Source organism: Scaptodrosophila lebanonensis, unplaced genomic scaffold (genome assembly GCF_003285725.1).
Source record: "Scaptodrosophila lebanonensis strain 11010-0011.00,11010-0021.00 unplaced genomic scaffold, SlebRS2 tig00000118-arrow-arrow-pilon, whole genome shotgun sequence".
In the NCBI taxonomy this organism is placed as follows: domain Eukaryota; kingdom Metazoa; phylum Arthropoda; class Insecta; order Diptera; family Drosophilidae; genus Scaptodrosophila; species Scaptodrosophila lebanonensis.
Window position 1 is genome coordinate 261,170 of NW_022060578.1, and position 24,754 is coordinate 285,923.

Sequence of the window (24,754 nt, forward strand, 5' to 3'; positions counted from 1 at the left end):
CTCGATTTTCCATTCGTATAATCGCTCATATCTCAGAGACTATGAGAGCTAAGGACACAAAATGTTAATCCCAGATGCCTTATGTGAATACGCAGAAAATGTGTTTTTTGGAATTCCCCTCCACCACCCTCTCCAATTTGTGATTTCCATAAAAAAATACCTCCAGTTATTATCACTAAGTCTGTATGCTAAGTTTCATAATGTCAGACCGATTTAACAGGAAGTTATAGCCATATATGTATATATGGTCAAGCATTGCCCGCAGTTGTTGTTGCTGCTTTGACTTGTTCCTGTATTGTATACATTCACGCATAGACACGATGATGTAAATGTTTGCTGTTGACTGTACATAAACATGTCTTAACTTTTGTATGTATGTATGTATTATATATATTTTTTAAACCCTGTACCCAAATGGTAAAAGGGCATATTAGTTTTGTGAGAGTGTACATGCAGACCCCACAAAGTATATCTACTATATTCTTGATCAGGATGACAAGCCGAGTCGAAATAGCCATGTCCGCCTGTCCGTCTCTCTGTCTGTCTGTTTGTCTGTATGAACGCAAGGATCTCAAAAAGTACGAGTTTATATTATATTTTTATATATTTCACATTTGATTTTACCTTTTTTTATTGTTCACCATTTTGCTCTGAAGGGTATAATATGTATAAGTCAAGACAGCTTCAAGCATTCAAAATTGATGGATTTTTGTGTTTATTTCAGATGGTTGCAAATGATAATAATACGAAATGAAGCATTTTGAAGTGCACTTAAAACCAACGGATACTTATAGCAGCAATATAAGAGAGCATATGCTACCTATGCAACTATTATATAAAAACAGAACGTGAGTTTAGTGTCAGGAGCTTTCTTCGCATAGCAATTGAGGACACTGCACTGTGCGTGGTTAGATCAACAGTATTTGAAACTGGAATGGAGCACGCGCAGGTTCTCCTGTTGCTTGTGCTCATTGCCACATTTGTGCTTAGCCAAACAACACACATTAGCAAAAGGCTAGACCTAATACCACGCGGTAGAAGCTATGCCACTACCTATGAACAATATGCTGCCTTTCCGAGGCGGCGAAGCTCTGCGACGAACGGTGAAATGCAGTCTCGAGCTGTGGACACTAGTGCTGAATTTGAAGTGCTTGAGGGACAGCCACGTGGGATAACCGTGGGATTTTTGCCCACTAAACCGACGTTTACGTATCGCTTTAACGAACCACCACGCGAATTCACATTGGACCAATTTAGTGGCGAAATTAAGACAAATATAGTGCTAGATCGTGAAGGTAGGAGCGACCACTATGACTTGGTGGTGCTCTCCTCGCAACCCACCTATCCCATAGAGGTGCATATCAAAGTGCTCGACATTAATGATAATTCGCCAGAATTTCCGGAGCCAAGCATTGCTGTATCATTTTCCGAAAGCGCTGCCCCAGGAACACGACTGCTACTCGATGCCGCTACAGATGCTGATCTTGGGTAAAAATATTTAAACTTTAAACTTTTTGAGTTTAAACAAACAAATGCTACCAATAAGCATGGCCGTCAAGACGAATATGAGCACGGGGTGGGAATTTGTCTCGCCTTTTCCCCCCTTTCGACGGTTCTGCTAATGGGAAGCTTTTAGAAACCCTAATGCCATCTTTCTAAATAATCCGCTACAATTCTTTTGTGACACAAGCTCTCATGTATTAATTCTAAATATTTCCATTTCAGGGAAGCGCAAGAAATTGTATATGAGATTATTGACGGCAATTATGAACACAAGTTTCGTTTGATTACCACAACGAACCCTAGTGGCGATACATCCTATTTACACTTGGAGACCACAAGCAATTTAGATCGCGAATCTTGTGGGTATTATCAACTGAACATTTCGGCGCGTGATGGTGGCGTGCCCCCACGCTTCGGGTTTCTGCAAGTAAATGTAACTATATTGGATCAGAATGACAATCCGCCAATTTTCGATCATAGTGATTACAGTGTATCTTTGAATGAAACTGTAAAGCCTGGTACACCTGTTCTTCAAGTGATGGCATCAGATAGTGATTTAGGCGATAATAGTAAACTGACCTACTACTTAGCGGAAAACTCCCAATTTACCGTTGATCCAGAAACAGGAGTCATTTCGACAACGGAATACCTCAAATGCCCACAACAAACAAACCCCCTTAGCCAAGACTTTATTGGCAAGGGCCAAAAAAGCTGCGTATTTACTGTGTTTGCGCGTGATCATGGTTCCCCACGACAAGATGGTCGGACATATGTGACAGTAAATCTCCTAGATACAAATGACCATGACCCTATTATACGCTTCCAATACTTTCCACCTACAGGCAGTGTAGCCACTGTTGATGAGAACGCCATTAATGGAACTGTAGTTGCTGCCGTATCCGCCGATGACTCGGACGATGGGGTCAACGGCGAAACGACCACTCAAATAGTTTCTGGTAATGAGCTTGGTCACTTTCGATTGGAAAAAACACCTTTGTTCCACATTGTTCGCGTAAATGGAGTGCTTGACCGTGAAGAGATTAGCAAATACAACTTAACTGTCATAGTCACTGACAAAGGAACGCCATCACGTTCGACTACCGCACATCTGATCATACACGTAAACGACCTAAACGATCATGAGCCTGTATTTGAAAAGTCAGAGTATTCAGCTGTGCTAAGCGAACTGACACCAACAGGCACTTTTGTAGCCTCGATCACAGCTACAGATGAAGATTCGGGTGTTAATGCTCAGGTTTTCTACGAAATTATATCGGGAAATGACTTGCAGTGGTTTAACATTAACGAAGACACCGGTCTTGTTGTAACATCCGGTCCATTAGATCGCGAAGTACAAGGCAGCGTGGAGCTCAGCATTTCGGCAAGAGATGGCGGTCCTAATCCTAAATATGCCTATACGCAGCTGAAGGTTACTATATTAGACGAAAATGACGAAGCTCCGCGCTTTTCCCAGAATCAGCTAAACATAAGTCTTAGCGAGGATGTGGAGCCACTGACGATTATTACAATATTGACTGCCACTGATAATGATCAGGGCGCAAATGGATCGGTATCTTTTGCATTATCCCAAAGCGTTGAACGTATGTACCCACACCAATTTGCTATTGATGCTATAACCGGACAATTAACAACACGCACGTCACTAGACCGCGAAAAAATACCATTCTATGAGATATTCGTAATAGCCCGCGACCATGGAACACCAGCTCAGCAATCGGCCACGTCTACCATACACCTAAGTATCATAGATGTAAACGATAACAGCCCTGCTTTCTATCCTAGGCACTACTTTCACAGTCTAAGCGATACTGCTGAGTTTGACAGGTCTTCATTTCAAACCGTATTGCTAAATGTTACAGCAGTTGATTCTGACGCTGACGAGGATAATTCTCTAATTAGCTACACTTTGGAATCAGGCGGTGAGGGCATATTTCAAGTTGATGTTTCTACTGGCACTGTTTACTTTCGCAATGACTTAAGCCCCATTTTAAAGCCTTATTACAAACTGCAAATATCGGCTCGTGATCCTGGCGGGCGACGTAATGTGCACGATGCTATTGTTGAAATAGTGTTGCAATCAAAAACAGGTGTACTCGAATTTGACACTGATGGCGATTATGAATATGAAATTGTTGAAGATCATGCTTCCCATAAAGCACAATTGGGCCGGGAAGTGGGGCGAGTACAACTGAAGTCGCAACAGCAGCAGCCCTTCGATTTTATGCTGGTTGAATTCGATATCATTCATGGCGACTCTCAAGAAATGTTCAGCATAGACCGTCACAATGGTCTCATTACTACCGCAAAGCCTTTAGATCGAGAAGAACAAGTTCATTATCACTTGGTAATTTTGGCGCGTAAGCGTAGTGACAACAATGACAACAATATGGCTTCCGCGTACGGTAAATGCAGTGTCCACATCACAATTCTTGATTTGAATGATAATGCACCAAGTTTTGCTCACGAACACGACTTTGACGACGCCACCGCTATTTGGCTGCCCGAAAATGCCGCTGTAGGTCAAGAAATATACTTGTCCAGAGCACGCGATCGAGATGCAGGAATTAATAGCCGGATCAATTTCAACCTTACTCGTAATCCTAATGAACAGTTTCGAATTAGTACGGCATCTGGGGTGCTTTATTTGCAGCAACCAGTGCGCGCAGAGCCTAACACGGTGCTGCAGGTGGAGCTGCAGGCTACTGATGGTGGCATGCCCTCACTATACAGCAAGCTAAGCCTGTTCGTGCACATTTTTGATGTTAACGATCACACACCTGTTTTTGACCATACTTCATACGAGACATCCCTCCTGGAGACAACTAAGGTGAATACGCGGTTCTTCGCACTGGCCGCCTCTGATAATGATCTGGGTGCAAATGGACGCATTTCATATGAGATAACCGAAGGAAACAAAGAGCATATGTTTGGAATTTTTCCTGATGGATATTTATTTCTGCGGGCACCACTAGATCGCGAAGAGCGAGATTATTACGCGCTTACAATAATTTGCCAAGATGCTGGCACGCCGTCACGTTCTTCTGTGGTTCCAGTTACTATCCATATCCTTGATTCGAACGATAATGCGCCTCGTTTCACAAACAGGACATTTGTATATAGTGTTTCAGAGAATATGCCAATGGGTACTTTTGTTGGGAAGCTAACGGCGGTAGATCGAGATATCGGACACAACGCTGAGCTAATTTTCGCATTGCCTAATGAGTCTCTGGACTTCACCATAGATTCGCGAAGCGGCTTTATCAAAACGTTACGACCCTTCGATCGAGAAGCTTTATTGCGCGGACAACGCGGACCAGAAAACAGGGCTGGCAGTGTCGATGAAGATAACGGTAACAATTATCTGATGTTAGAGGTCGTCGTCTCGGATAATGGATCACCGCCCCTACATGATCATGCAAACATAAAAGTAATTGTGAGCGACGTCAACGATAATGCCCCACAGTTTTTGCGTGAACCTTATCACGTAACTATTTCAGAAGGCGCGACTGTGGGCACACATATTATGTACCTATTTACTCAAGATGATGATGAGGGCCTCAACGGAGATGTTTTCTTTATGCTAATAGGAGGTAATGAGTCGGGCCAGTTCAGCTTGGATAGCGCAACGGGTCAGCTGACACTGGCGCGATCATTGGACCGAGAGTTGAATCCTTCCCACAAACTCTTAGTAGAAGCACGCGATGCAGCGGTAATCCATCCGCTTAGTTCTAACACGACTGTTTTCATAAATGTTTTAGATGACAATGATAATGCTCCAGAGTTTACCCAGTTTATTAGTGAAATATCTGTATTGGAAACTACACCCCAAGGTTCAAAGCTGATGTATTTTACTGCAAGTGATATGGACCAGGGCATAAACAGCCAAGTAATTTATAGTATTACTGCAGGAAACCGCAAGGACACATTTCATATAGACAGACTAAGCGGAAGTTTATATCTTCACAAGCCTCTGGACTATGAGGAAAATTCCGTTTATGCATTAAACATAACAGCATCAGATTGTGGTGTACCAACACTCTCCACGACGATCATCTTTACGATACAAGTAGTTGATGAGAACGATAACGCGCCAGAATTCACAAACACTGCCATTGTAAGACAGATCCAAGAGGGAATTCCAGTAAAAACGCCAATAGTTACGGTGATCGCAGATGATCCTGACTCGGGATTGAACGGTAAAGTCACTTACGCTATCAGCAGGCAAGAGCCGGAACCACCCGGAGGCCGCCATTTTGGCATCAATACTCAAACCGGAGTCATACACACACTGCGTGAAATCGACCGTGAGTCGATTGATACCTTTCGACTGACTGTGGTAGCTACGGACCAAGCACAGCCACCAGATTCACAACTGTCCACAGAAAAGCTTGTCACGGTTATTGTAGAAGATATCAATGATAATCCACCAATTTTTGTATCAATGAATGCAGCTATTATGCCTGCTGATGGAAAGTTGTTGAGATATGGTAGTGGAGCATATGTTATGCAAGTGCAAGCCCGGGATGCGGATTCTTCAAGCAACGGTCTGGTTACATATGAAATTGTGAACAGTCAACAGGATATTTTTCGCTTACAGCGAAATACAGGAATAATCACATTAAATAATAACGCTGTAAGCAAACCCGAGCTTAGCTACCAATTAGCTATAAAAGCCACCGACGAAGCGGTTCAAAGCGAACGCAAGAGCACTGAGACTTACATAACTATTATAACATTGGGTGGCAAGGAGCCCGATATACCGACTTTTGAACAGAACTCACTCTTTGGTTCCGTTTACGAGAACGAACCAATTGGGACGAGTATTTTGACGGTAAACGCCCACCTTTATGAATACCAGATTGAGTATTTTGTGACAAATGTCACTGCGATAGGCAAAAAGCCAGAAAGTAAAGCTTCACAAGTAGATCGCTTATTCGATATTGACACTAAATTGGGCATTTTATCAACTGCGGCTGAACTGGACCGTGAAGCTGGATTTGATACTTATGAGGTAGAAGTTCACGCCATCGCGGTTGGTGGTCGACCTCGATCTGCAAAAACTTCGGTAAGTCAAAAGGGATATCTACAAACTAGCAAGAACACATTTTTCTTATTTGTAAAATAAGTTAAAGATTATTTTAACTTTAATTGACTTACCCCGTTTTAGATTATTGTATCTCTGCTGGATAGGAATGATAGCCCACCGACCATTCTAAATATGCCATTGATTTATAATGTAAGCGAGGAACTCGATATTGGAGGTACTATTGCGACAATATCTGCATATGATCCCGATTCAATTGGAAATATTTCGTACGCCATTATGGATGGACATGATGAAAAGTTTGCGTTAGAGCCCAGAACTGGTACGTTTCTTCTCAAGGATGGATTAGATCGTGAAACCAAAAGTAGATACAATATACGCATAAGAGTCAGCGATGGAGTTCAATTTACGCAAGCCCATATAATAATTGATGTAAATATTGGTATACCTGTGTTTTTTAAGCAATCATAATACAAAACTTGAACATTAAAGGTTACCGACATCAACGACAATCCACCTTTATTTTCGGATTCAGTTTACTCATTTGATATACCAGAGAATGCGGAACGCGGTTATCAGGTCGGGCGAATTGAGGCCAGCGATAACGATTTGGGTGCAAATGCACAGTTGTCCTACACAGTTATATCCGATTGGGCAAATGATGTTTTCAGCTTAAACCCCCAAACAGGGGTATTTACGTTAACGGCGCTTTTGGACTACGAAGAGGTAGCGATGGAGAATACAATTTTTCCTTACAAAGCTGTCTATAAATGTCACTTGTCACTTTCCCATTAAACAGGTGCAACATTACATATTAATAGTTCAAGCTCAGGACAACGGAATACCTAGTTTGTCAACCACCATTACGGTGTATTGCAACGTCCTTGACTTAAATGACAATGCCCCCATATTCGATCCGATGAGCTACTCCAGTGAAATATTTGAAAATGTCCCTATTGGAATAACAGTGGTAAATGTGTCGGCAAAAGATATTGATTCTGGTAAGCATTTCTCGACGTTTCAAGTTGCTTCCTTTATTTGTTTTTAACAATGCATATTGCTTATATACGCAGGAAACAATGGCCTCATTGAATATAGCATAACCGATGGTGACGAGTCAAACGATTTTGAAATTATGAGCAATGGGACAATTCGTACCCGTCGTAAAATTGATAGAGAACGTCGAAGCTCTTATACATTGACAATCACCGCTCGGGATTGTGCTAATGACGAAGCAGCCTTTAAAGGATTAGAAGAGGCGCGGTTGAAATTAAAATATCGCATACCCCGTAAAATACAGGAACAACCATCTCAACTCATGGTTCATCAAAAACAGCAGCGACTCTCAGCGACGGTACAGGTAAGGACTCGTATTATTATCCGATAGCCCCCACTATTAATTACAGTCGGAAACTCTTTGGTTTATGTGGCACATTAGAGATTAATCTCTATATATATAAAACAGTTTGTCCTGACTGACTGATTGGTGATCAATATACAGCCCAAACGGTAAAAGCTAGGAAGTTGAAATTTGAATTCAATTATCCTTTCATAGTGTAGGTGCCCACTAAGAAGGGATTTTTGGAAAATTCGAGCGCCAAACGGGGGAAAACAGGCTCCAACATTTGTATGAAAAATCTACAATTTTCATCTGATTAACTTCAAACTTTGTATACTCTCAGAAAAATTCCATGAAAAACTGTATACTTGGTTTTTTTAATTTTTTTTTGGGGACTGAAATATTTTCCTGTAAAAAAATGGGGCACAAAAGGAAACCGCGTCGACAGCCCACAGCCCAAACGGTAAGAGCTATGAAGCTTCAGTTTTCCACCAATCAACTTTAAATTTGATTTTTATAATCTATAAAAGAATTCAAACAAAACTGAATTATTGGGGTTTTAATATTTATTCACCTTTTCAAATGAAAAGTTTGTGTTATAAATTTTTTCCGATCGATTTCAAATTTGGGGACTGTAATCTACGTAACAAAATCTACAACTTTGCGTTCAAGAATTTTCAAAATATGCATTTTACAAATGCAGACAGAACAAATAATACAAAATATCAAACAGTTGGGGGGGACAACTAAGTATACATACACACACACACTCACATACAAGCAGCTGTTCGTGTAGTTGGTTGCAAACGATTGAAATAGTCAAAGCAAAATGTAAGACACTAATGTGTGAATGTATACACATACATATGTACACATCTATGTACATGTACACAACTATGTATGTATGTATGTTCATTCGTCTTGCACTGAGCTAGAAATGTTAATTAATTAAAAATTATTTAACATTTTTAAAAGTAATTATACTCTGTACATAAAATGTACAAGAGTATATTAGGTTTGCGGGAGCTGAAAATGTAACAGGCAGAAGGAGGCGTGGCAGACCCCACAAAGTATATATATTCTTGATCAGCATGACGAGACGAGTCGATCTAGCCCTGTCTGTCTGTCCGTATGAACACCTGGATCTCAGAGACTATAAGAGGTAGAGACACCAAACTTTGCACAAATATGCGTTATATGTGTACGCTGTGCATGTTTGTTTTATTTTTTGGATTTCCCCCCCTCCCACCACTTCACCCCTATGGGGGTTTTCCCGACTTCCCATTCGTATAATCGCCCATATCTCGGAGACTATAAGACCTACGGACACCAAATTAGTGCCAGATTCCTTATGTGAATACGCAGAAAACGTGCTTTTTGGAATTTCCCTCCCACCCCCCTCTCCCCCGCAAATCACGATTTTCTCTAGCTCCCGTAGGATAACCAAACTTGATATACAGATTCTCCTGAGACCGAGAATGGACGAGTTTGTTCATTTTTTCTGATCCACCCCCCACTCCCCCCTTATTAACGATTTCTATAACTCCCGTAATTCTTAGAATTTTAAACTAAAATTTGGTAGTCACATTAGGTTAGTGATTATATATCCGTATACCAAGTTTCACTATGATAGAATGATCGGAAAGAAAGTTATAGCCATATAACCAGGCCCAATCCATGTATGCATGCATGGAATATTTTTATACCCTGTACCCGTAGGGTAAAAAGGGTATATTAGGTTTGTGCAAAGTATGTAACATACAGAAGGAAGCATCTCCGACCCCATAAAGTATATATATTCTTGATCAGCATGACGAGAGAAATCGATCTAGACATGTCCGTCCGTCTGTCCGTCCGTCTGTCCGTCCGTCTGTCCGTCCGTCTGGATGAACGCAAGGATCTCAAAAACTATAAAAGCTAGAATAACCAAAGTTGGCATTCAGATTCTCCTAGGTCCGAGTAAGGACGAGTTTATGTTTTTTGTTATATATGCTACCTAAACCAAACTTTGCACACATAATTAATATATAATTGTCTACTGTTGTATAAAATTTTATTCAATTCGGTCATTTCTAAGAAAAGTTATTAGCAAAACAAATCCTCGCCAGTACAACCCCCTCAAACTACAGCAACAAGTTCGCTCTTCTTCTTCCTCTTTTGCAGCTGCTATGGGCGCATATAACTCAGTGACGGAAGTTTACCTGGGTACAGGGTATTACACTGTCGGGCTTGCTCGACTGTAGCGTTCTCTCTTGTTTTTTTAAATTTTGTTAATTTTTTTTATTTGTTATAATTATTGTAAACATATGTACAGAGTATTTCAAAGTCGGGACCCGACTTTAGCATTTTTACTTGTTTTTTCTATGTTTAGTACTTTTGGCATTAGGGTTTTCATTAGTAACTTTATGCAGCAACAACAAATTACAAAGAACGCAAATATCAAATAGTTGGGGACATCATATACACACACTCGCACACAGAACAAGCAGCAGTTCGTGTCTATGTGTGCGGTTCTCTACGTACGGTTGAAAAAGTAAAGAGAAACAGGCATGCATATGTACATACATACATATGTATGTATGTATGCCTGTGTAAAAGTTTACAGTCACCGTCGCTAGGCAACGACTGCGTAAGCGATAGTAAAGCAGAAACCGAAAGCGGACATAAGCATATTCTGCTTCGCGTTGCGGGCAGATGTACATACATATTTATGTTTGTATATGATTTGTTCTAATTGATCTCAATAAATTATAAGATGTTATTATTTAAATTTTCTGTTAATTGCATTCAAACTTCGATGGAATTATTGATTGTATGGACGGATTCAACTATCGATAGTTTTGATGCTCTAGCACATAGAGCATCCGACACATGCCCATCTCTAGCATCCCAGCTGATCGCATTTTTACAGCGACTTACCATTTTAGTGTTAGCTAACAACGCTACAAATGTATTCTGAACAAATCTAAGAGTCATTTACCGTTAAACCTATTTTGTGAGTGTATTCATGCGATTAACAAAAGCAGAAACAAACCTTTTACATTCATAGCAATCATATTTGGAATTGAAGACACAAATTAGTTTTGAATTAAAAAATTTAATACATACTTATATATGTATGTATGTATATAGGCGGATAACGCCTGCATGAAAAATTTAAATGTATGTATCCAAATTAAATGTCCCGCGTCGGACTTTTCGGTGATAACTCGACCGTGCGTACAACGTGCTGAGGAAGCACACAGTTAAGTCAGGACTGGCAGTCCGCCCGGTTCGTAACGAAGATATGTACTTATGTATGTATGTACGTAGTACTCATTATACTATATTTGCTATTTGGAAAATGAACTCTTAAAAAACTTTAGAGAGCGTCGAAAGCAGAATATCATATAGTAAATAAACTTATAATTATAAGCACATTTTACTTAGCCCAGCGAAGCCGGGCAAGACCTGCTAGTTTCAAATACTATATAGCTTTAAGAAAGTAAATGTTGATGTCGGCAATTTTGGAAAAGATTCACTTAGATAACTATATAACTAGGGCTGCTGAATGTATGTTCGTCTCGGCAATCTTGGACCTCCAAAAGTATGAGAGCTAGAATAACCAGTCGTGGTTATAAATCTGAGAAACTTTTCGTTTTAGATTGCATTTATGGCTGTTATTAATAATTCAACTACAAAAATCAATTTCGACTTAAAATAAAAACAAGAGAGAACGTTACGGTCGAGCAACCCCGACAGTGAAAGAGCGAACTTTCAAAATTAATCTAAATCGGTTAATTTCAAGGAAAATTATTAGCGAAACAATTTCGCTGTTCTTCGTCATAGTTTTATACCCTGTAGCCGTAGGGTAAAAAGGGTATATTAGGTTTGTGCAAAGTATGTAACATAGAGAAGGAAGCATCTGCGATTCCATAAAGTATATATATTCTGAATCAGCATGACGAGAGAAATCGATCTAGACATGTCCGTCCGTCTGTCCGTATGTCTGGATGAACGCAAGGATCTCAGAAACTATAAATCCTGGAATAACCAAAGTTGGCATCCAGATTCTCCTAGGATTCTCCGAGAAAGGACGAGTTTATTTAATTTTTTGGAATTCCCAACTCAACGTAAATCTTTGAAGAGTTGCATTGCGAGTGTATTTATGTCTGAAGTACAGGGCTTACACGTAGGGGTATGAATTCCTTTACATATGACCTATCGTGATAAAACTTGACATTAGCCAATAAGCACTTGCTGGATGTAATTGTTAATTTGGGTCAATAGTTTCAAGATTGTCTCCTCTCGACTTTAGTAGAACGTGGATTCCAATATTGGCTATTCTAGTTCATTTACTTCCTGAGATTCGATGTACATATGTATATAGAATTATGGCCAGAAGAACACATATACACATTTTGTGGGGTCTACCATACCTTCTTTTTGAAAATTCTTTTTGAATAATTTCATAGATCCTGCCTTTAATACAGACGGACGGACATAAGGACATTGCTATATCGACTTAGCTTGTCATAATGTTCAAGAATATATATATTTTGTGGGGTCGACCACGCCTCCACACCAAAGTCCAAGGTGCCTTATATGAATACGCAGAAAATGTCTATTTTAGAATTTTTTTAGCCTTCCCTTAGCCTTCCGGTAATTATTGATTTTCTATAACTCTCATAATTCTTGGAATTTTTGACTCAGATTTGGCAAATACCTCTAGTTAGTGAATTTATGTCTGTATGTCATCTTGATATGTCAATTTGAAAGGAAGTTATAGCCATATATATAATCTCTGCCAAAGCTCTGCAAGGAGCTGATGTTGAGAAGATATTTTTGTTGAGCTGGCATACGCAGACACACAAAAACACGCATAGACACGCATGTGAATCTAGACACAATTCCTATATAAATTTGCAGTTATACATATATAATCGATCAAAAATATTGTTGTAATATTACCAGACTTTAGCTTCTCCACTCGTTTTATTTTTTTACACGATTCTATCTGGACGACTCCACCACTTGTGTTTCAGTTTTATTATCTTCCTAAAACAACAATCTTTTTTTCATAGGTAACAATCCTTATTAAAGATATAAATGATGAACCGCCAGTATTTATTTCTGCGAACGAGACGAAAATAATGGAAAATGTGGCCATCAATACAATTGTCATGTCTGTTAAAGCTGTAGATCCTGATGAGGGGCGCAACGGGTATATCGACTATATCCTTGTTGAACCTTCTGCCTTACTTACCGATGTGGAATCACTGCCCTTTACTCTTAATCCAACCGATGGCCTATTACGCGTCGTTGATACATTAGATCGCGAACTGTGTTCATCTTATACCTTGAACATATTAGCACGGGATCGTGGAGAGCCCCCACAATCTACACAACAGCAGTTGCTAATAAAAATCCTCGACGACAATGACAATAGTCCAGTGTTCGATCCAAAGCAATACTCCGCCTCAGTGGCGGAAAACGCAAGTATAGGTGCTATGGTTCTGCAAGTGTCCGCCACGGATGTAGATGAAGGCGTTAATGGACAAGTGCGCTACACAATATCGGCTGGTGATGAAAATCATGACTTTAGCATCAGCGAAGACACAGGCGTCATTCGTGTTGCAAAAAATTTGAACTATGAACGCACTTCGCGCTACATCCTGACGGTTGAAGCGGCAGATTGCGCAATAGAGAATGATTATTTAAGTCTAGCTACCGACCAACGGATACTGAGCCATGTCGCACATGAAGCTCGTATCGACACTGCAGAGGTGAGCATTTCAATCACCGACATCAATGACAATTCGCCGACTTTCTTGAATTCGCCGTATATCGCGTACGTTATGGAAAATACTATACCACCCAATGGAGGGTATGTCCTTACTGTCGACGCCTATGACGCCGACACACCGCCTTTAAACTCACAAGTGCGCTATTTTCTCAAAGAAGGCGATGCTGATTTATTTCAAATCAATGCATCGACGGGAAACATATCATTACTTAAGCCACTAGATCGGGAGCTACAGAGTGAATACATTCTGACATTAGTAGCTATGGACACAGGTAAGCTTATGAATTCAATAATGCAAATGCAGGTTACTTTTATACGTGCGTGCCGATTTATCGCCATAAGCGGTAATCAATATCTTTAGCGATCCGTCCGACTCTAAAAACACTCTAAACACTATTGTTTTGAACCAAAACAGAAAGAAAATTTTTCTGATTTAAAATAGATTAACGTATGAATATATAGAGAATTTTTTTCCTCTTCAAATATATATTGGTTCGCATTGCTTACTTATTTGTATATACCCTGTACCCGAATGGTAAAAAGGGTATATTAGGTTTGTGCATATTAGGTTTAAGTACATACTATATATAATATTCATATTCAGCAACCGTCTAGATGAATGGCTCACCTAATGGCTCTCCTAATGCCTGTTTCTATTATCAAGTAATTCACAAATGCCTGAAAATTTTGTCTTTTTTCCGTACAGGCTCACCTCCTCTAACTGGTACCGGAAATGTACGTGTCAAGGTGCAGGACATAAATGATCACAGTCCAACTTTCGAGCGTCAATCCTATTATTCCAGTATTCAGGAGAATCTTCCTATAGGCACGCATGTGTTGCAACCAATAGCCACTGACAGAGATGATGGTATAAACGCCAAAATACGTTTCAGTTTATTGGGCGAGCACATGGAAAAGTTTCAAATTGATTCCGAGACATGCGAAATCACCACAGCTTCCATACTGGACCGCGAGAAAACTGCCGTGTATCATCTTACGCTCATGGCTCAAGATAGCTCAGTTATTGATCCACGTGCAACGTCTGTAAACCTTACCATAACCGTAACGGATATCAACGATAATGCTCCCAAATTTACCTCAGACCATTTTGATGTTGTTGTACCAGATAAAATACACGTCGGAGAGTTTGTATTTAGCGCGAAAGCGTTAGATTTAGATGAAGGTCCTAATGGACATGTTACGTATAACATTAGTGGGGATGATTACCAGTACTTTGCCATAGATGCTGTGACTGGCGTGCTAAAACTGAAGCTGCAACTTAAGCGGAATGGGAATATCGATTCCAATATTTACAATATCAAAATTCACGCCACAGATCACGGTGAGGTACCGCTAAATTCCACAGCTGAGCTGACGGTCGTGCAGCGTCCCACGGAGTTCTTCCCAACATTTTCATATATTCCTAATACACAACTTATATTGCCGGAGGATGTGCTACCAACAAGCACGATTGCGAAATTGACGGCAATTTCTCCCAAAAAAGGCGCCGCTGGCACTATACGATACGAAATATCGGGTGGGAATAACGTTGGCGACAGTGTACGTGTAGATGTTAAAAGTGGTGTTTTGACTGTCGGCGAAGACGGCCTAGACTACGAGCTAGCGTCCGAGCTTCAACTTTGGGTTCAAGCTTTTGATTCCGACACACCAAGCCTTGGCAGCGTTGTCCTACTGACCATAAATGTAACCGATACCAACGATAATGCACCGGTTATGGAAAAACTTATTTATGCCGCCGAACTCTTAGAGGAGGAAACGCCACCACAGCATGTAGTTACAATTAAGGCGATTGACAAAGACTCCGGTAATAATGGAGAGATAAGCTTTCGATTACAAAACGATTATGATGGCACCTTTGAGATTGATGCGGACTCAGGTGAAATTTACACCACTCTCCGCTTAGATCGTGAGCAGATGAGCAACTATGCTCTTATAGTGGAAGCAGTGGACCAGGGTTTGCCGCAATTAACAGGCACAGCAAGTGTATTACTACAATTACTGGACAAAAACGATAACCCCCCAAAATTTTCACGATTATTTTCGCTTAATGTTACTGAAAATGTAGAAATCGGAAGTTTTGTTATAACTGTGACATCCTCCGATTTGGACTTGGGCCCAAATGCTAATGTTACGTACACATTCAGTGAAAATCCTGGCCACAAGTTCAAGATTGATCAAATTAGTGGAAACATTACTGTAGCCGCACTACTGGATCGTGAGCTTCAGGACGAGTATGTATTGAAAGTGGTAGCTTCAGATGGGGCTTGGCGCGCGGAAACACCAATTACTATAACTATTCTCGATCAAAATGACAATGCACCTGAATTTGAGCACAGTTTTTACAGTTATAATTTTCCGGAGCTGCAACGTGCAGGAGCCATTGTGGGCCAAATTATAGCAACAGATCGCGACAAACAGGGACCCAACTCTGTTATTTCATATGCTTTACACCAACCATCGCATGTGTTTAGTATCGATCCTGCTACTGGTGTACTGTACAGCAAGAAGAAAATCAAGTATCAGTATTCGCAGTACGGTAGTTCACCAGAAAATATGTATGCGCTAACAATACTTGCCACAGATAATGGTAAGCCTCCGCTCAACTCGGAGTGCCTTGTTAATATAAACATAGTTGATGCCAACAACAATCCACCTAAGTTCAAGCAACAGTACTACCTTTCACCGTTACCCGAAAATTCGCGTCCTGGTCAGCTTATTGTATGCGTTAGCGCTGTGGACAACCAAGACGTTGGTGTCAATGCCGAAGTTGACTATTCCCTTGTCAGTGCCAACTTAAGTGCTTACTTCGTAATTAGTAAACAAGATGGCTGTATATCGTTAGCTAAGCACCTTGATGTACCAGAAAATATGTATTTTCTTCTTACAGTGACAGCCACAGATCGTGGGGTGCCACCTCTGTCAGATCAGACTAACGTCACTATTATTGTGACCGGGGAAAACCGGCACATGCCTGTATTTACTGCTCTCAGTTATCAAGTAATTGTTCCGGAAAATGAACCCATTGGTTCGACCATACTCACCGTAAGTGCTACAGATAACGACGATAAAAATGGACCCAACGGTATGCTGCAGTATTTCATCTCAAGCGGCAATGAGCGAAAAGAATTTGAAGTTGATGAGCACACAGGAGCTATAACTTTACTGCAATCATTGGACTTTGATGTCATACAAGAATATCATTTGAATATAACAGCTAAAGACTTGGGCTTTAGGCCAAAAAAAGCAGTGGCTTTACTCACCATTATTTTAACTGATGTCAACGATAATCCACCAGAGTTTAGTGAGTCAGAGTACCACTCATATATAGAGGAGAACAAGCCAGAGTCTACATTTGTCTTCCACGCACACGCAACCGATAAGGATTCGCCAAAAAATGCCATCATATATTATAGCCTCAGCAGCGGACCTGATCGAAACTATTTTACCATAAATGCTACCACTGGTGTCGTTTCATCCGCAACAAGTTTTGACTATGAATCTCGTCGTCGCACTTATATGCTGCAAATAAAGGCATCAAATCCCGATTCAGTTATGGAAAACTATGCCACCCTTTTTGTACACGTTACAGGTGTAAATGAGTACTACCCACAATTTGTCCAGCCCGTCTTTCATTTTGACGTATCGGAATCTTCAGCTATCGGCTCTTCAGTTGGAGCGGTGCAAGCCACAGATAAGGACGCTGGCGAGGATGGTCATGTCTATTATCTGCTGGTGGGGTCCAGCAACGATAAAGGCTTTAGCATTAACACGCATACGGGAGTTCTTTTCGTTTCCCGCCAATTAGATCGAGAAATGCAAAGTCGTGTTGTATTAACAGTCATGGCTAAAAATTACGGAAGCATACGTGGTAATGACACAGATGAGGCTCAGATAATTATCTCTATTCAGGACGGCAATGACCCACCAGAATTTATAAAGCACTATTACACTGCTAAAATATCTGAAGATGCACCTATTGGCACGAGAGTAACCAAAGTGAAGGCAGTTGACAAGGACACACGCCCGCAAAATAGTCAGTTTAGCTATTCCATAATTGATGGTAATCCAATGCACAGCTTTAAGATAGACTCACAGACAGGCGAAATTCAAACCAATCGCCGTTTAGACCGTGAGGATATATCGCATTACAATTTGATTATAGGTGCCATCGATACCGGATTGCCTAAACAAACTGGAAGCACCACAGTGCGCATAGATCTGGAGGATGTTAACGACAATGGACCTACCTTTGCTGCAGGAGGCTTATTAGGATACGTAATGGAGAATGAGCTGCCGGGCACACTTATTATGACGTTATCGGCTAGCGATCCAGATTTGGCCCCAAATGGTGGACCGTTTATTTACAAATTGGTGGGCGGCAAGCATAAGTCTTGGTTGAATATCAACGAACAAACGGGGGTGGTTAAATCAACTGTTACCTTTGACCGTGAGGTGACACAAACATTGGAAGCCATTATTGAGGTGGAGGACAATGGAAAACCACCCCAACGAACGCAGCATACACTGACTATTAATATATTGGACCAGAATGATAATCCTTCTACGCCACGAACAGTTCAGGTGGCTGTAAGCGTTTTCAACGGAGAGCTACCTCCAAATACAAAAGTCGCCGATGTGCATCCTAACGATATTGATACGGCTGCCACGTATCGCTGCCACATCCAGGAAAGCATCGGAAATGATCATTTAACTATACCAAATGGTTGTGATTTATACACCACCGCCCAAACTATAAGTACGGCAACTTATATATACAATATCCAAGGTAACGACGGCAAGCATAGTGATGTCAGTTCCAAGGTAACCGTAAATTTTTACGCTTTTGATAACAATACTCTGGCAAACACAGTGGTACTGCTGGTGAAAAATGTGACGGCGCAGCAGTTTCTTACCCAGTTTCATCGATCAATCATAGAGTTGATAAATTTGCGTTATGGATCCGATAGCAAGTTATCCATTTACGGTCTGATCGATATTACCTCGAACGGTACTGGAGTTGAGGTACTACTTGCTATACGAATGGCTAATGGAACTTATCATCACCCACGCTTCATAATTGGTTACCTGGAAGAAAAGCATTCTGCTCTCGTTAGATTGATGCAAACGGAAGTGATTGTTGGTTACGAACCGTGCTCCGTTTCGAATGTTTGTACTAATGGAGGCGTATGTAGCTCCTCTATACGGGTTTTTGACTTGCAAAGGCTTAGTATCGTCGACAGTCCTTCTTTTGTGTTAAGTAATCCACAGCTTGCTCATGACTACAGTTGCCAGTGCGCCGTTGGATTTGCCGGAGAGCAGTGCACCAGGCGCCAAGACCCTTGTAACCCAAATCCTTGTCTGGCACAAGCGAAATGCCATCGTATTGGTTATGACTATCAGTGTATATGTCCGAACAATCTGGAAGGCAAGCAGTGCCAACGGGAACGCGGCGACATCTGCTTGACCAAGCCTTGCCGCAACGGTGGTAGCTGCCAAATCAGTTCAGACGGAAAATCCTTTATTTGCCTCTGCCGTCCTGGCTATCGTGGAAGTCTCTGTGAGAGTATTTCCGACTCCTGTCGCCCAAATCCATGCTTTCATGGCGGCCAGTGCGTTAGCTTAAAACCAGGGTTTAAATGCACTTGTACGGCGAATCGCTATGGACGCCATTGCGAACGGTTTAGCTACGGTTTTGAACCTCTGTCGTACATGACATTCCCCGCTTTGGATCCAACCACCAACGACATTTCAATTGTGTTTGCGACAAGCAAGCCTAACGCACTACTGCTATATAATTACGGTATTCAAAACGGTGGGCGCTCTGACTTCTTAGCCATTGAATTGGTGCGCGGGCAAGCATACTTCTCTTCAGGTGGTATACGGACATCCATTACCACAGTTGCCGTCAGCAACAATGTAACTGACGGTAATTGGCATAAAGTTACCGCTACACGTAATGGACGAGTGATGTCGCTTAGCGTTGCCCATTGTACGGACTCCGGTGATGTGTGCGCTGAGTGCAATCCTGGCGATGGGACCTGTTTCGCAGATGTGGTAGGACCCGTTGGGTGAGTATCAAAAAAGTCATATATAGTTCTTATCAGCATGACGAGAGAAATCGATCTAGACATGTCCGTCCGTGTGGATGAACGCCTGGATTTCAGACGCTCCTAGTCTATACAAGCTAATTTAATTTTTTTATTTGTCCTCCATCTCCCCGAGGAGACATTTTAAAATCTCGGCATAGCTATGTCCCTTCGTTGGGTTCATAAGAATAGCTTCATTTTTCGGCCTCTGGTTTTCGTTTTTGCTTCCAGGTTTCCCCTCGAGTCTTTTGCTGAGGAATCTCCTTCAGGCGGGCCTTTCTGGTCTACCTCCTCTTTCTGACTGTTTCCCATCCGAGTGGTTCCTTATCCTTATTTTTCCCTTTGGCTCATTAACTTCCGCTGAGCTAAGTAGTCGTTTTCCACCATTATCGTATCCTTCTTCTGCTGTTACGGCAATGCTCCTTTCATCGTTGCTTCGCCTAGTCATTGCCTCTGCTTTGAGCCTGTTTTAAATCCTTACGTTAATCCAGACGCCTATATTGACTGGGTTTGTCACCCTGATCAAAAATATATATACTTTGTGGGGTTTGCCACGCCTTCTTCTACCTGTTACACACATTCGCACAAAACTAGTATAACCTTTTACCTTTTGGGTACAGGGTATAAAAATGTGTGATTTTTATGATTCTTAGATATATAAATCTATAGATTGTTTAACGATTGTTTGATTTAAATTCAAATATTACAAAAGATAAGAAAATGATATGAATAGAAAGTATTCCGTTGGTTTATTTTTTAAATTAAACATACATTTTCAATTACAGAACGTTGAACTTCAATAAACAGCCCCTATTAATTGGCGGCCTTGCATCAGTGGATACAGTTTTGCAGCGCCATGGTCAAATACACAGCGACGACTTTGTTGGGTGTATTCACAGCATCTCTATAAATGGGCGTAACTTAAATCTTAGCACACCACTGCAGCAGCACAGAGTTGTACCTGGTTGTCATCGCCAGAAGGGTCTGTGTGAGTCATCGATCGCTGCCGAACGGTGTGGCAGATACGCCGTGGGTCAGTGCAGCGATCGCTGGTCTACCTTATTATGTCAATGCGGAGGATATTTGCATTCGCCTGACTGTGGGGATTCGCTACAGCCAATTACACTCACCGATGGAGCATATATTGAATTCAATATATCCGAGCAACATCGCCGCATACAATTGCTGCACAATTTATACGAAGGCGACGGAGCCGTATTATCACATAGCTTTCGAAAGCGCCGTTACACTCCTGCCAACAATATAAGCACCAGTTTTCAAATTGACGAATTACCAAAAATGATGGGCCTTCTTTTTCGCACCTACAAGACAGAGGGGTTAATCCTGTATGCGGCGACCAATCAAATGTTTACATCGCTGTCTCTACATGGAGGAAAGCTTGTGTACTATTCCAAGCAAGAGTTAATTGTTAACATGACCTTACAAACGGCGATTAACCTATACGATGGGAAGTGGCACAATGTTAGCTTGCTTGCGGAAAGCCATACACTTCGCTTATATATCGATGGGCTCCAAGTTGGCGATGATCTCGACTTTTCTGGAGTACATGACTTTTTCGATCCATATCTTACCATGCTAACCATAGGAGGTGTTCCTAAGGATATCTTGCAGGTGGATACTTTTGTAGGATGTATCGCCAACTTTAGTATCAACAGTGATGTGCAGCCCCTAAATGGTTTTGGTAATATATTCCCCGAAATAACACACCATGGAAATGTAGAGACGGGATGCAGAAGCGATGTCGGCATTGATGCCGCGCAGATTGCCGACCCACTGAGCATTGGTATTACACTGGTCATTGTGTTTTTCGTGATATTAGTAGTAGCCATCTTTGGCTCGTATATCATTTATCGATTCCGGGGCAAGCAGGAAAAAATTGGGAGCCTTAGCTGTGGCGTGCCAGGATTCAAGATAAACCATAGTGGAGGTGTGCTTAGCAGCTCGGCCAATGTTTCACAGAGCCCATCGGACCATGGACTAACGCGCGGCATACACCCGAATGAGACTGATGGAACCGAACTTGTACGCCAGCCAGCACACCAACTGGTGGGGCCAGAGTTGATCACAAAAAAATTTAAAGACCGGAGCGAGTTACCTTTAGCTGCGGAAAACTCACAATCTCAGCATCGTCCACAGCGTCCAGATATCATCGAACGTGAAGTGGTCAATAAAAACCCTCCAATAAGAGAAGAACACCATTTATCCTTAGCGGCACCATCCACTCAAGTGCTGCATCCACTAGAGCATGTCAACTTAGACCTTAGCTCCGACTATCCAGAGCATTACGATTTGGAGAACGCCAGCTCTATTGCTCCGTCTGACATTGACATCGTATACCACTACAAGGGTTACAGAGCCAGAGGAGAAGCGGGCGGTATACGGAAATACAAAACTACCTCATCCCCGGTAACTGCATATATGCATCATAAACATCAGCGCCCTGCGGGTCAGCAGCAACATAGGCACTCACCGCGTCACGTCGTTAATGCGCCGTTTGTATCTCGCGTTCCAACTCAAGGCGGGCAACCGCCACCTCCCCCGGGAAGTGCCTCGCGGACCCACCAAAGCACACCGCTTGCGCGTCTTTCACCTAGTTCCGAGCTTAGCTCTCAACAGCCACGCATACTTACGTTACATGACATATCGGGTAAGCCACTGCAGAGCGCTCTTTTGGCTACCACCTCCAGCTCTGGCGGTAAAGACGCGCTTCACAGCAATAGCGAGCGCAGTCTCAATAGCCCCGTAATGTCCCAACTCTCTGGTCAGAGTTCTAGTGCTAGTCACCAGAAATCTGTTGCGGCGCAACAGCCCCCACCATCACAAACAACAATGGGTTTAACAGCAGAAGAAATAGAGCGGCTCAATACGCGACCCCGCACATCCAGCTTGGTTTCAACGCTGGATGCCGTATCCTTAAGCAGCGAAGCACCACGTGTGTCGAATGGAGCTCTTCATTTATCCTTGGGGAGCGGCCTACACAGTACTGATGTGGACGCACACAGCTCTAGCTCCACTGATGAGAGTGGAAATGATAGCTTTACTTGCTCTGAGATTGAATACGATAACAACAGCTTAAGTGGAGACGGTAAGTACTCCACAAGCAAGAGCATCCTGGATGGTTGCAGCCCAGCAGGACGTGCTATGCCGAACGATCCGGCACGCAACTCCAATGTTGGGAAAACACCACCCGCACCACCACACTCCTATGATGGATTTGATTCGTCGTTTCGAGGCTCTCTAAGCACCCTCGTAGCCAGTGATGACGAGTTGGCAAATCATTTGAACGGCATATACCGCAAGGCCAATGTGGCAGCTTCACCGCCAGAAACCAATTTGGGGTGGGAATATTTTATTAATTGGGGGCCTAGTTATGAAAATTTAATGGGTGTTTTTAAAGATATAACAGAGCTTTCTGAAACAGCTAGCCAGCAGCAGCAACAAACACCATCTACAATTCGACCACCTAACGCGCAAAAAACACCAGAAGAATATGTGTGAAAAAGTTGCTGGTATATTTAATTCTACTTTAGTGTTAACCGCGCCATTTAATTAATCAATTTACTGTAAAAACTTAGCATATATGCTTGACATATTTATATAAATTTTCCAATTGGTTACTACGTCACAATACTCTACTTTTACCGCCTTGTATCAAGGCTGTGCATTCTTTATTGTTATCATTATACTGTGAAACCTCTATCTAAAAACCTGTTTACTAAATACCTTTAAAAGCTGAATGAAACAAAATTAAAAACATTTTTTTGTAACATTTGTTTTGCCTTTAAGTGAAAGCTGCAGTTTTTGGACGAGCTCCATTAAAATGTCTATCTGTACAGCACATTTAGTCTTCTTTACATACAAAACCTAATATGACTGATTTTCGAAAACAAATATACGAGTAAATGTATCTTAGTAATAAGTATTTAAATATTAAAATGTAATCGAAATTTTGTAAAAGCATAGTAATAGCAGAAGTATTTGATAAGTATGTATTCTACATCGCCAATATATTTTCTATATTTATTGCCATTTAAGTAAATTGTAAATGTAACGCATTTAAATGTACTTTTATATTTGTTATAACAAAGCTTTACTAATCGTCAACTCCGGAGAGAATTATTAAATGAAAATAAAATATTAGACCAATAGCAAGCTTAAAACCCTTATTCAATTTTCTAACTATTTGCATATTGTTCAAATAAATTTCAGGATATTTCAGGAAAACATGCGAAGCACAATATAATAATATTCGTTTTTGCAAAATGTTTTGATCATGATTTGTACATGATTGATTAACTAACCACTATTGGGTTCCTGGCTTCTGGACCACTAATTGTAAGGCAAACAGCTAAAGTCGGGTGTCCCGACTTTGCAATACTCTGCACATATCTTTAGAATAATTATAGAAATTAAAAAAATTTAAAAAAAATTTTGATCGATTTTACCTCTTTCGGTATTCGAGCTCACGTAAAGGGTGTATAATTGCGCATTTACATAGCAATTGCGTCTATGTGAATGTATGTATGTCTATGCGCGTGCAATCATGTTTGCAGTAAACCAAAACAACAGTATCAACAACAGCTACGGGCGGAGCTGCAAGCAGAACATGGGCAGCGATTTTATTTATGGCTATAACTTTCTTCAGAATTGACCTATCATGATGAAACTTGGCATACGGACACATAAGCACTAACTGGACGTAACTACTAAAACTGATTTCAAAATTCCAAGAATTACGGATGTTATAAAAAAAACCGAATTGCGGGTAGTGGGGTGGGTGTATCAGAATAAAAACATAAACTTGAGCTGCCTAGGGCTTAAGGGAACCTGGATACCTAGTTTGGTAATTTTAGTTCTTGTACCTTCTGAGATCCTTTCTCTCATACAGACGGACGGACGGACGGACATGGCTAAATCGACTCGGCTTGTCACCC

General features: G+C 41.3%; 1 protein-coding gene across 1 annotated transcript; it reads left to right on the forward strand.

The window, feature by feature from the left end:
* Positions 1-934: 934 nt before the first annotated feature.
* On the forward strand, positions 935-23,549 carry LOC115628600 (cadherin-related tumor suppressor). Its single transcript, XM_030524783.1, has 9 exons — positions 935-1,488; positions 1,726-6,589; positions 6,692-7,000; positions 7,061-7,294; positions 7,368-7,569; positions 7,642-7,928; positions 12,971-13,964; positions 14,399-19,781; positions 20,585-23,549. The coding sequence occupies exons 1-9, from the start codon at positions 935-937 to the stop codon at positions 23,316-23,318; spliced, it is 15,561 nt and encodes a 5,186-aa protein (XP_030380643.1). The 3' UTR covers positions 23,319-23,549.
* The last annotated feature ends 1,205 nt before the right edge of the window (positions 23,550-24,754 follow it).

Excerpts from the sequence above, each read along its gene's own strand:
- LOC115628600 (XM_030524783.1), top strand. The coding sequence starts at position 935 with ATGGAGCACGCGCAGGTTCTCCTGTTGCTTGTGCTCATTGCCACATTT. Across the intron at positions 7,295-7,367 it reads CGCTTTTGGACTACGAAGAG|GTGCAACATTACATATTAAT; the intron begins GTAGCGATGGAG and ends CCCATTAAACAG. Across the intron at positions 13,965-14,398 it reads ATTAGTAGCTATGGACACAG|GCTCACCTCCTCTAACTGGT; the intron begins GTAAGCTTATGA and ends TTTTCCGTACAG.